Here is a 14,474-nt window from a genome sequence, read left to right as displayed (position 1 = left end):
TATTAAATAATCTTTGTCAATAAAAATATATAACATTTGTATATCACTATTTGAGTAACTTAAGCCTTACAACATTTAAAATACCTATAGTAAAATATAACAACCGTATACTCGAATAAATTACGTAAATTTATAAATTTATGGGTACAATACCTAAATCATATAGAGGAAATCTAAAATATCAATTGGTTCAAAATACGTTTTTCTTATTTGGTAAATTATTTTGTAAATTACAAAGATTATAGTTTTAATAAAACACATTAACACGATTAATAATAATTAAAAAGAAATTCAAACTATTCAAATCAGACTTACTGATAACGTAAAATATACTATTGAGGCGGAAAGTTTTTGTAGTAAGTACACGTCACATAGTCAATATGACCTAAATATATTTTATATACCATCGAACAGTTTTTCTTCGCAAAACTATACTTTTTTTGATGAGCCGTAAATTTAAATAAAAAAAAATAAATATTAGTTAACCCTTAAAAAAGTAACTTCACTGGGAAAAAATTCTTATCATTATTGTATTCTAATATTATTTATCAATTAAACTTATTATTTAATGCATGAAATAAATTGTCTTAAATAAAAAATATTATTAAAATATTCCTTAAAATTACAAGGTTACACTTCTATAGCATTTGAAGTTTGAACATTTCATGAAATACTACACTATTTTTTGTTATTTTGTTTATAAGATTACCAAGATTTACATAAAAAAGTATTAATTTAGCAATCGACAATAATATTCTCGGTTCGCGACAAAATATCTCTGAAAATATCCCCAAACCAAAATATCCCACGTAAATATTATTTAAAATGTTACCTTTATTATAAAAGTATTATTTTTTTGTATTCTATAAATGTTAATAATAATTATATTTTTATAATATCTATGTAACTTTTAATAATTTATATTACATTTTGACGAAAAACATTATACATAATATTTAATATAATAATACAATTTCATTTTAATATTTTTATAAACATTCTTCAATTAATTTTTTTGTATTCTATAAATGTTAATAAAAATGATATTGTATTAATATCTATGTAATGATTATAAAAAGCTTTAATTTTTGAATTAATATTTAGGTACACGAGATATTTTGTCATGGAATATTTTTGTGGAGATATTTTATTTTTGTGATATTTTGACATGTCACCAATATTTTCATGTTAAATTTCATGTTTTATTTTTATTATTTAACCATTTATAGAAAACGTTGATTTACAGTAAGTACAATATAATGTGTTCTATCTCCATCTGTCTGTCTTCCAGAAAGAAAGAATTAACCGAAAGTAAACAATTGTTCACTATAACTATTTTAAATTAACTAATCTATTGAACTAATTAATTTAAAATTACACGTTTTTGGGAAATACTTTGAGCATTAATATACTTTTTATATAATAATAAAATATTTTATATTAATTACGATATCGATATTTTCTTAATATACCTACGAGATTTTATTAACAAAATTTTGTGGTTTACAGGGCATAATGGAAAGTCTATTTCGTGCTGCAGCTCGGTGGACGGAAACTTTACGCATCCCGAATGTTTTCCAGTGATCGTACACGAAGATAAGAAAGAGTGCGGAAAATGCATGGAGTTTGTGCGATCTTCACCGGCGTCTACTTGCGGTTTCGGTAAATTTGTTCACGCCAATTTTTAAGATGCGCGTCTTGCATATTTCTAGCATTAAAAACCTTAACAGTTTACACTCACGTGAACATATTTTATAATCTCAAGTTAGTAGTGTAAACAGTTAAGTCGTTTCGAAAATATCGGTACGGTACTACGAAGTAAACGAGTTCTAAAAGTTGAACCAACGTCCTACACATTGACGGAAATCAAAAATGTTTTCAACAATCTGCTAAAAACATAAAATATGTAGGCAACACTGTACTTCGATGGCGAGTTTCTGTAGTTTTCGTTTTGTTTTTAATCAATATACTAAGGTTTTCGCGATAGATATCCTAACATTATACATTATATTTCACAAATATCAATTTATTTTTTCTTCAATAACGCAGTCTGGTTTTTAAAGTCTCGAGATTGTTGTACTATTATGGTTTAAGGAAGAATGACCTGTGGAAATATAAGCTTCTATTTTTTAAATGAGAACCATTTCTACTCTAAAATATTTAGTAGATATTTTATTTTATAAATGTTTGCTATTAGTTATTTGAACATTTTAGTGATTAATATTAATCTATCGAAATTATAAATAAATACTACGTCAAATATTTAATTTATTTTATATTTTTGTGCTGAACCATTTTTAAGGGCTACTATCTTCAGCATAAATATTTTGATAACTGAGAAACTAAATTTTAATATTTTTAATTAGACATCAATATTTTCAAAAAAAAAAATATCCTCTAAATAATTTATAATATAAAATTAGGATTCTCATTTGAAAAACAGAAATTTGTATCGCCACAAGACACACATTAATTATTAAATGAAAAAATGAACGTGAACATGCTTGGCGTATCACTGTTCATTTTAATATCGATTTCACAGTGATCGTAACTTAATTGTTTAGTCAAAAGCAGCTGTTATATTAATATTTATACAATCAATCGTACAATATTAAATTTGTGGTACTCACGTCGTTCTGCTGTAGGGCCCAGGGAACAGTTGAACCAAGCAAGCTCGTATCTAGATGGTTCGTCTGTGTACGGTAACACGCGCAAACTGCAAAATGATCTAAGATCGTGGACCGGTGGACGTATGAAAGTGTTCATAACCGAGTACGGCGAACAGTTATTACCGCCTAACAAAGATCCGTTGGACGGATGTAACGAAGAAGCGGAAATGAAAAAAGGCCGTTACTGCTTTTTGTCCGGTAAGCTTCCGATGCATCTCACTATATAATAATAATATGTACGTAATATGTATCTACTACTCGTATAGTCTGAGTTATATCCAACAACGATGTAATATGTAATGTATATTTTTCGAAAATCTTACAACAAATATAAAGGGGTAGACTGTATCTTGGTAACCACTCTGCAGTATAGTAGGAATTGAGTATCTCGTCAATGGATAGGTCACTGTTATAAAGGTAGAGTTTAATTTGAATTCAATGATAGATCATCGCATACAAAAAACGATTTTAAGCGAAGCAATCTGCCGAAGTCTGCTTCAAAATGTGATGACAGACAAGTTAAAAACACATACACACATACACATATGTTGTAAAATCAATACGTTCATCATTCTGCTTAAAATTTAAGATTTATATTATTATTGTCGTTTTTTCGGGTGTAATCTATGTACAAAAAACAATGTGGATTCGGTTATATGATTTATTTTGTCTGTATACATATAGTCACTTTATTTATCTCTTTCTAAAATGTATTGTAACATACTGACAATTTAGACGCCAACACGCCGGAGATCGATTGCGAGCTATACTCTGATGTTTAAATATCAACACCAAAAAAGTCGTAAATATATATTATGTTAATAAATTGTATGCGTATAAAATATGATATATACTATACAAACAGCGACGATATAATAAAGTGTCCCGCCAATGTTTATTTATTTAAAATATAAGGGCAATGGATTTTACGCAATGGATTTTACATCATCCTCTTCTCAGCTTTAAATTAGTAAATCCTCGCGAGAGACCCTACAGAACTTTATATGATTATATAGTACCTACCACGATTTAACTCGATTTTGGGGGAGGGGTGATGCTAAATTTGTATGTATTAACACAAACAGTAAATATACCAACACTGTATATTTTATAAATAGTTATAAACTTGATCTACACCCTTTTTAGGATAAAGAGAGTTGGGCTTCCCCCCTGGTAAATGAAAACATACATTTTTAAATTCCCTCTGTTAGTTTTGAACAAATTATACGAGTATAAAATATGAACTTCACCTGTGAATTTTTTTTTTAATATATAATTTAAATTTCGTTTATGGTTATAACACGATTTTTGTGAAAATAAAATATTGACGAATTAAAACATTAAATATGTTTTTGTTGACAACACAGGAGATGCCAGATCAAATGAAAACATGCACCTGACAACTCTCCATTTAATCATGGTACGTCAGCACAACATGATTGCCGGTCGATTGTCGTCCCTAAATCCACACTGGAACGACGAACATATTTTTCAAGAAACCAGACACATAGTCACCGCTCAGATTCAACACATCACGTACAACGAATTTCTACCAGTATTGCTTGGTAAGTACGTATGTTACTATTATAAGTTATAACATTACTACGTTTAGCGTTATAATATAATATTCTATTATTTAGATAGATTATTATATGTTTTATATTATTGCTCTATAGTGATGTAGCTATTTCACTGAGTAATTCCAAAACTTGGACTCATCACAGAACACATTTATCAAACACATTAAGTTTCTATCGTATTTTTGGATATGAAAACATAATTTTATCGAGGAAAAATTAAGATATAAGAATTAATTAAAATACCGATAACATACTTTCCTTCTAATAAATTATAACGTAATAAATTAATATAAGTTATAATATATTTTAAATATTTTAGTCTTTAATAGTTTCCTTATAAAATTACGTATTATACAACTTTCACGATCATTAAAGTCATCATTATTTTTTTTACTTCCAAGAAGTTGGTAAAAAAATGAACAATCCATAGAAATGCGTATTATCAATATCACAATAATAATTTTCGTTTTTTATTATTCCGATCATAAAACCCTAGTTAACAATTTCACATTTCCAGTAGTCATTCTTTTTATTTTAATAGCACTTGGAAAATGAACATAATTAATGTTTATTTTATAACACGTTAAATTATTTTATCAATTTTAATTATCGTAAGTCATAATGTTGTTTATATCGGTTATTGACTATTACAATACATAAGAATCAGAAATATAATAATACAATAATATACTAAAAAAAAAAAATCGTCGAAAGCTGAATTTTAGTAATAAGTAACTTACACTTCACTAATATAAATATTTAAAGTCTTGAAACTTAAACCTTGTGCGTACCCCCCCCCCCCCCCCAACACCCCTCTTAAAAGGGTCGCTCACCTTTTTTACTGTTTTCACTTATAACTCATCAACTGTTCAAATTGCAACAAAAATACCTAAAACCATAATTAAATACTATCAAATTTACTAAAAAATACATAAGTTTGTTTGTCATATATATTTATAAAATTAAAATACAGAATATAGAAAAAAATTAATTATGAAAAAAATATTATTTACAATTTATAAAATAAATACGAAAAGTTAAAAATAGTTTTTTTTTTTATTTATTTAATTAGAGTACCTTTATGTTATTAAATTTAATTTAAAAAATGGTTTCTAATGTTATATTTTAGGTACTGAAATTAAAATATTTTTTTTTCTTAATATGTTCATATTTGATTATTTATATTTATTAAAATCATACTGTACCTAATACATTAAATTATGTGGATTTCATTTTCTGTATGTAAGTGGTATAACTATTTAAATCATTTGTTTTATTTTTAGTATCATTGTAAGACAATATGGTTTTTTTTCTAAAACCATAGCAGTTATAATATTATTAAAATTTAGTACTTAATTATTATAACAAAATAAATTTTACCAAACTATATTAACTTATAAGACTAAAAATTTAATAATATATTCAAGTAAATACTGTAAAAGAGGGGAAAAGATTCTTAGTACCTACTTATAAATAAATAATAGTTTAAAAAAAATCAAAAATGTCATTGTCTATAGTAAAATTATAAAAGTTTCCACGAATAATGTTTTTAAATTATAACAGTATAATTAAAATACCTATTGTTATTTATCATTTAAATAAATAATTTCATTAAAATTGGAACTTAAAATGTCTATAAAAGTTAACTTTATACATTTTTTAGATTTTTTGTTTTCAATATGCACTACTTAAGAATATTGCATTAAATTTTCAAAACTTAGATACAAAAAGTAAAGTTTTTATGTATTTTAGCTACAAAATAGTTTACTCTTTTTTGCGATTTCAACGAATTTCGTCAAAATTTTAATTTCAAATGCATAAAAAAAAATTGTGCCTTTGTATTTTTAATATTTTAAAATATATGTAAAAGAATAAGAATAACTTTTGTGGGATCTTGTATTAAATGTTCAAGAATTTTTACCCAGTGATAATTATTTATAGAATAAACAAAAAAAAAATAGAAAATTTGACATGCTATAAATAGTATAAATAAAGAGTAGAAATATGGTGAAAGTTTAAGCGTGAAATAAAAATTATAATATAAAAATTTGATGAAAAATTCAAGTTTCTATTGTTCTTTTTTTTTAAATACAATAAAATATCAAAAAATTTTTGAAAAGAAATAATTGTTTTACCAATGAATTTTCAATGTTGTATACAACTAAACTTAAATGTTCATAAAAAATTAATTTGATTTTTCGGTAAAATGTATATACAAAGGTTGTACATCTTATAAAGAACCTAGTATTATAGTTTTAAATTATAGGTATAAAAAATAATTATGAATTTCTAACTACAAAATAATTTACTAATTTTGCAATTTTTACGAATTTGGTCAAAATGCTCACTTTATGCTAAAATTAATACTCAATAACTCAAAAACTATCACATACTTTGAAAATATTATAGTAAATAAAAAATGATAGTCGATAATATAAACATTAAACATTTAGTGAAAATCTCAAGTTATTTCAGTTATTTGTATTTAAGTTACATAAAAAAACACAAAATTGATTTAGTCGTAAATTGGATTTGCATGAAAATTCCCGTTTTTTCTGATTATCAAAATAAGTATTAGACATTTTTAAACTATACCCCTAAGTACAAATTAGATCTAATGTTATATCCAAAACCATTCCCATTTAAAATCGAAGCATCTTATTGAAAAGTTATCGTGTAATCGCCGAAAAAAAATACACATCATTGTAAAATCAATACATTCTTCGCTTCATTCTCTCCATTTTGAATCTTAAATAGATTCAAATTAAATACTTATTCTAAATCAGATTGAAAAGTATCTAAGCGAGTAAGAAATTTACTCATTGTCATGATAAATTTGTGCTCTGACATTTAAATAATTTTTATATGCATTATTATTAAAATGTACAAACACGTGTGTGTCAATAAAATACATATTATATATGTATATATAATATATTTTGAAATAAAATATGTGTTTTTTAAGTCACTAAATGCCAAAATTGCTAATTTTTTTTTTTTGACGTAATAATTTTCATAGTGGTATTCCATTTCAAAAAGAAAAAAATACATAAAAACACTTAAGTAAATTAAATTTTTATTATTTTAGGTTAGTATGAATTTTTAGAAACTTTCTAAAAACGTTCCTTAATACAATTATATAATATAGAAATTATTGTCTATTTATATATAGGCTGTATGAAAACTATTCTGAAAAGAGACATGGCTCGTTTATTTCAAAGTTTTTATGCTTATTGCGCATGAACGAGTTATGTAATTGGATAACCTACGTCAAGTTAAGATAGCATGTCTGATCCCACTTATTTAAAGTTACAATTATACACGGCGAAAAAAAACTTTAAAAGTAAAAAGTTTGTTATCTGCACTGTTTAACAAGTCAATGTATCAACTATATTATACTTTGTCTGAAAAATATACATAAAACGATTTACTGGTATACTGCGTTCAAATGAAAATAAATATTTTTTTTATGTTAGGTACTTGAAACGTTCTCATAAAATGATTAAATAACTTTAAAAATAAAACACGCGAGCCTGTTTTTATTAAAATCATTTATTATTCGCTTATTTTAGTGGTGTACATAATCTATATTTTATAGTGTATAATTATAGGTATATTATTACCGCAAAACGTAGCACTTAAAATGTAAATAAAATTCCAGTGTCCAATATTAAATCAAGCATAGCAGGTCCGTTATAATAATTAATTATATTTATAAAACCATAAATGTCTGTAATGATAATAAGCCGTTTGATCAAAATAGTGGTTTCGTGAATAATAACCTAACTGATCGGTCTTATAATATTTTATTTCAGGCGACAGTCTCATGAAGAGCTTGGACTTATACTCTCAACAAACAGGTTATTGGAACGGATACAATTCTTCAATGGATCCAACTATCAGCAACAACTTTGCTACCGCGGCATTCCGATTCGCTCACACGCTCATACCGGTAAATCATCGTCAATATTAAAAACTCATCTGTAATAAATATAAAGTAACAATTCTATAGATATTAACATAACTAAAAAGTATAAAAATTAACTAATAATATTAAAATAATCTAAAAAATATTTCAAACTTACCATTCAAGTCTCACTAATCGTAGGATAGGTACTAAAGAAAACATATTAAAATGTATTATAAATAAAAAAATATATTACCGCCAAATAATGATCCAATCATAGGTAATAGTTTTTTAATTTGATAGTCATATTTTACACTAAATATATTAAAAAACATGGTTTTAATTTTAATTTAGGTAATTTTACGCAATATTTTTTATATTATTATTAATATTCCTTTTTGAATTTTATTCGTATAGAAAAACTGATAAATTTAATGTGAGAATAAAACGTCTTAAATATCTCTAAACTGCTGTTAAATAAAAACGTAAAAGTCACCTTATACATTGTACTATTATAAATATTATACATAATAATTAATACGCTACTGAATATTATCCGTCGCAAACTGAAATCTTGCTAGTACTAGACATGTACGTGTGTATAATTACAGTAAAAATGTACATTTATATAATATATATATATATATATCGCTTTAGTATCCATATACCTAGAATTAAATTCAGATAGGTAATTTCGCAAAAGCCGCATTTAATCCGAAAACAATTTGATATCGTATTAAGCGCATATTTGGTAAGTGTGTGTATGTGTGTGTGTGTATTATATTTATACTCTTACCTACAAGTATATAGGCACTCACAGCAACCCGACAACGATTTGCATCCCTTCGCCTGTACCACCATCGTCCACCCTTGGCCGATTATGGGCTACGGGATTACTCGGGTTTTTATTCAAATATATTTGCCATTTTAATTTCGTTTAAACGATTTCGAGATGAAATAGTTGAAACCACAATAGTTATAATAAAAATGTATTGAAATAATATACCAATATGATATCGTTCTTCGCGGTCCATACGACGCAGTCACTCGCGAGCTACCAACTGTTTGCTCGGTAAAATCATATATTTAATATATTACATTTTCGTGCCGTTGTAATAATTTATTATAATAATACGATAATAACCGCTGTAAAACGCCAAAGAAACTACATCCGGATATTGATTTGAGGATGGTCTCGTTTCGATACACACAACACGTACGGTTAACCGACGTACGTACGTAATAATAACAATAGCAGTAAGGAATACCCCAAATAACGAGAAGAGTATATGATATTATTATTATTATTATTATTATTATTATTATTACCGTACATCGGGTATGCGTTATTTACTGTAAATACCTGTATCCCACCATTATTATATTATGTAAACCGCTCCTATCCTGCGGCGAAACAAAACACGATAAATGTATGACGCATACATACACGATGTTTCGAGGTTTTTCGTAATAACGTATTTGAGAATGTTCTTGAATTGCTATAACGAACGGAACCGAAAACCTGTTTCTTGCATTTTACTAATCCGGGATTATTAGGGGCACTTAGGATATAGCTATATAACACTAAGTAAACCACACGAATTGTCGTCCTTTAAATACTACTGAGAAAAATAGAAATCATTCTGAAAACTATTAGTTACTAGTTATATCGTAGAAAAATAAAACATACGATATTTTCGTATAATTTGAGTTAAAAATTTCAGGTAGAAAAAGTAGATAAAAAGAAGTTATATATAGTTATTCATAATTGCTTACAATATTTATACGATTTTTTCTGAGCAAAGATAATATTTTTTACATATTAATTTGTGAAACTTTAAGAGACAAATTAATTGCATTTATTTGGCCATAATATTATTACAACTTGACATTCTCACTCTTGTTTCGTCTTGCTTTATCTACACTCAAATAAATTATTTTCACACTAAAATTTGGTATTAACTACGTCTACAAATCGAATGTAATCTATAACTCAAGCGTCAGGTACATATTATATTTTTGAATGTAGGTTGCCGAACGAAAAACAAAATGTTAAGTATTTCTCCAAACTTTATATTTTAAATATAATGTATGAGTATACCTCAATAATTCTTGTCGAAAATGTGTTTTGTTCTTTATTGTGTCTCACATTTTGTTAATACTCTATTGTTTCAAACGTTTGAATTGCACAAAATATAATATAATATATTGTGAGAAAATATTTCCGACCTTTGTTTATGTTTTACATAATCGAAAATTAATATTCGTTGTATTAGTATTAGTTATTATTATTATTATTATTATTTATACCAATATGTGATAAATGGACCGTAAAATAATAATTAATAGTTATTATTTTTGAGGTTTTTTTTAACATTTACTGGTTTTCCGTTGATTTTAAATAATATATAATATTAACAATTTTTATCCTGTTTAGGATATTTTTAATTGTATAACAATAATATTATAGATTATATTCATTTTTGGTGAAGCGAATATGCTAATATATTATTAGTACAACAGTAGTCGGCATAATGCCGTACACAACAGTCTTATATTATTACTAAATGGAAGATTATCAATTTATTTTATTCTTCAACACAACAGTGTACCTATTTTGCCTATGCGACACGCCGTCTTACAAAATTATAATACGTGAGCGTGCTGTACTCTGGGGTCTAATCAATTAGGTGCAGGATAGTTTTATAATATTACATTGTGAAGCATTTATAACGAGTCGTTGTAATATAACAAAATCTGTATTAGTTTACTATATAAGTGTTACTTAATATGTGACGTTAATCAAAAATTATAATATTATATTAGCTAGCTTATCAAAACCAAACGGCTCACATTTTTTTAATTATAATTTCACACCTATATATATAAAATACTTACATAATATGATACAATTCAAATAAATTTCAACTTATTTATATTAATGTATTATATACTTCAACAAATGGTAATAACTAATAAGTAATTACTTTAAAATATATAGGTCAGTAATTCTAAAAACACTTAATTTACCGATCAAGGTAAATAATGAACTTAACTTTATACTACATTTAATTTACGTCAACCAATAATGATTTCACTACCATAATACAATAAAATTATTAGAACGTTTAAGTTGCCTTTTGAAAAACATCGTTTCAGTTTAAACCAATCAAAATTATCAAATAATATATTATATGTACATCATAATTATGAATAATTTTATGTCCCATAAAGCCCAGTTCGTGGATACAACATTTTCATGTATCGTTACTTTATTAACTCTTAAAGCTATTAAAACAAATTTTAATGTGGTTCGTTGAATTTATGACTTAATTTTCGAAAAATTATCGAAATATAGCGGTGACTGCTGGTAAAGTAATTCAGATAATGTATACGATAAACCCTATAAAATATTAAATAGAATTTGATACGCTATAAACACCATAGAGGCCATATTATTTAGATTAGAAATTAATTGATTACTCTACGAAATCGTCTAGTAAATCAAATTTATTACATATACATGTATATAATATATAATAAGCTATATGTAATGTATTATGTGTATACAAATTTAATGTTTAATGTTAACGTAATATTATGTAAAATTTGATGGCAATAACTTGACGTACGTATTTTGCTCGTACGGTAGTGTTGTGTTATAATAATATGTGTATTTGTGCAATATAGTAAATAACTATTTATAACTTTATATTTTATGTTTATACTAACAAATTTTGCACAAAGCCAATATAGACTTTATATTATATAGTATAATAATTAATAATATAGAATAATTTCAAATCTATAGGCACTTACCTACGATATTTATCATCACTCTCTGCAATAGCAAACGAAGTACGTGGAAATACTATTACGATAAAACGGTAACGCAAATACCTACGATGTAATTACAACTTAATAATAGATTGTAAACTTATCGTTAATTAAAATCAAGAAACCTTTAAATCACCTCCGTAAAAATTAAAATAACAAATTTTCAAAATAATCCCACCATACACACACCGTTCTTTAACTACTATAAAATGTATATAATTTAATGATCAATAAAATTGATTTCTTTTTCCAGAGCATGATGAAGTTTCTTAAGGACAACAACAGCAATCCCGAATTTGTCGAAATGAGGAAAATGCTGTTTAATCCGTACAGACTATACACGTGCGGTGGTGTGGATAGCGTAATTCGCGGAGCGATGAACACAAGCGCCGGGAAATCTGACGCCTTTTTCACACCCGAAGTAAGATAGTAATTTTGAAGACTGTGCATTTGACGTACTAGATAAATGCGGAAAAATGCACTAAATAGTATTTAAAAATACAATTTAAAATACACTATAAATCCCAAAACTTAAAATTTTAAATTAATAAAATCTATCGTGTTAAAAAAAAAAAATTAATTGTAATTATTTTTATTTGTTTACAAAAAATAAAAATTCTTATTTATTTAGGTGCGTGTAGTTTTACGCGTGATAAATAATTACAAATTCACAACGTTGACATAATATTATTCTACGAGTAACTTTGAAGAGCTCGACAATACAAACATCAAAATAATCGTACGTTGTCGTTAATTCACTTGATCACAAATAATATGCATTACACCATAATGAACATATTATTATCAGTATATGTGCACTCGGGTGGGAGAGGGTATGGTTTTAAATATCTATTTATGACATTAAGCTCATGGCTTTGTCTCTAGAGATTGTATGTCTGACTGTCTATACCCGGTACGGCGCTAAAACGTCATCGGGAAATATTAACAGATGGATGATGTTATCGAGACTTAACAGGGATTCCGATCGAAATCCACACTCGAGAACACCGCTTTCCAGATTCCTGGTACGGTTCTGATGGGCATTTTAGTAACCAGAATCTCTTTATGCGCACACAGCGCGATTTTACCACAATTAGTACAAATGATTAATTAACGTTTTATTAAAGGTATTCGATTATAGTGTACATGGGTATAAATTAATTATTATTTCTATGAGACGGTGTGCCGATTATTTGGCGAACCGTTTGAATTTTCAAAATCGAAATAATAGATAGCCTGATTTTCTACATTACGTCCTGTTCTATATTTTACACATATTATCTATATGCATATATTACAATGGTATAATAGGAGGTAAAGTAAAACGTCAATTTTTGTGTCGGCCTAAAATAAGCGAGCCAACTCAAACGGCGGTGTTTAGTTATCGTCACGTCGGAAGTGAATTTATTGTTTTATTATCTACACCCATTAGATTGGACGGAACAACCACCGCCGGCGCGTAACGCATGAAAGCGGCTACTGTGTGACGAGCTGTGCTCGGGAAGGCAGTATTTATAAATAAGTGGCCGAGGTTTCGGGTATTGGCCCTGAAAAAGGCCTTTTTCTCGTATTGCGTCAACGGTACGACTGTAATTGTCGTTTTCTCCGCCCGTGTCTTTACACCACGCTGGCTGCGTTCATCTCGCACTTATGGAAACGGTCATCATCCGATGTCCCATCGTGAGTTGTCGTGATCTTTTCCACTACTCCTCGTCAGTCTTTTGTCGTCCGGTAATTTGGGTCGACCGGCTGACCGAGTCAGAGCCTCTGGTTGGTTGAGAGCGAACTGGTCGATCGTTGATGTAAATCACTGTTGCAGCCTCGGTGTCTTCTCCGGTGGTCGCGGTCGTAGTTGCCGAGCTCGTTCGCCGTCGGAAGTATGGTCGATCCCGCTTCTGACTGGTGAGTTCGCCTGGGTGTATGTTGGAAAATAACTGCTTTTTGGCCACAAGTGTCTATATATTGGTCACTAGATCTCTTGGTTTTTTCGGTCGAAATTGTTGAACCGTTGAAGAATTGAGTTTTAAAAAAGTGTGTTCTGCAATGAGATTTCATTGGTATTTATATCGTATGTCATACCGACTAGTTATTAACATAACGCTCGTAATGGCTCGCGTTTTATGCTTACCTTCAGCACCATATATATATATATATATATAATTATATTATTAGATATAAAAGTCCATTACTTCATATAATAAAATAATATAGTAATGATAAAGTAGATAGATGTTATATAATAGATTATGGAACAAATATACAAATTAGTAAATTTTTATAAAAAAAAAAACCTAAAACGTGAAATTTTGTGCAAAATAAAACTTTTTTTAAAACTAATTTGCATCTCTTGATTTGTATTTGTAGCCTATTTATATAGGGTTTAGAACACGTCTCAAATTATAACATACGATGATTGTTGTCAATAATTTTATAATTGCTAAGCCCAAAGATCATGGTGAGAACGCGAGATAAAACATATTT

The 14,474-nt window shown here is 27.3% G+C and overlaps 1 protein-coding gene across 11 annotated transcripts in view; it reads left to right on the top strand.

Moving 5' to 3' along the window:
• LOC132920809 (chorion peroxidase) overlaps positions 1 to 14,474 on the top strand; it is a 50,953-nt gene that overhangs the window by 28,804 nt on the left and 7,675 nt on the right. For all 11 annotated transcript variants that reach the window (XM_060983491.1, XM_060983495.1, XM_060983493.1 and 8 more), the window contains 5 exons: positions 1,510 to 1,662; positions 2,646 to 2,867; positions 4,037 to 4,234; positions 8,065 to 8,201; positions 12,247 to 12,414. In XM_060983491.1, coding sequence (XP_060839474.1) covers positions 1,510 to 1,662; positions 2,646 to 2,867; positions 4,037 to 4,234; positions 8,065 to 8,201; positions 12,247 to 12,414 — 878 coding nt within the window. The remainder of the gene's footprint in view (positions 1 to 1,509; positions 1,663 to 2,645; positions 2,868 to 4,036; positions 4,235 to 8,064; positions 8,202 to 12,246; positions 12,415 to 14,474) is intronic.

Source organism: Rhopalosiphum padi, chromosome 2 (assembly GCF_020882245.1).
Source record: "Rhopalosiphum padi isolate XX-2018 chromosome 2, ASM2088224v1, whole genome shotgun sequence".
Classification (NCBI taxonomy): Eukaryota; Metazoa; Arthropoda; class Insecta; order Hemiptera; family Aphididae; genus Rhopalosiphum; species Rhopalosiphum padi.
Note: the sequence above shows the minus strand (reverse complement) of the source record. Positions and strands in the feature narration are given on the sequence as shown.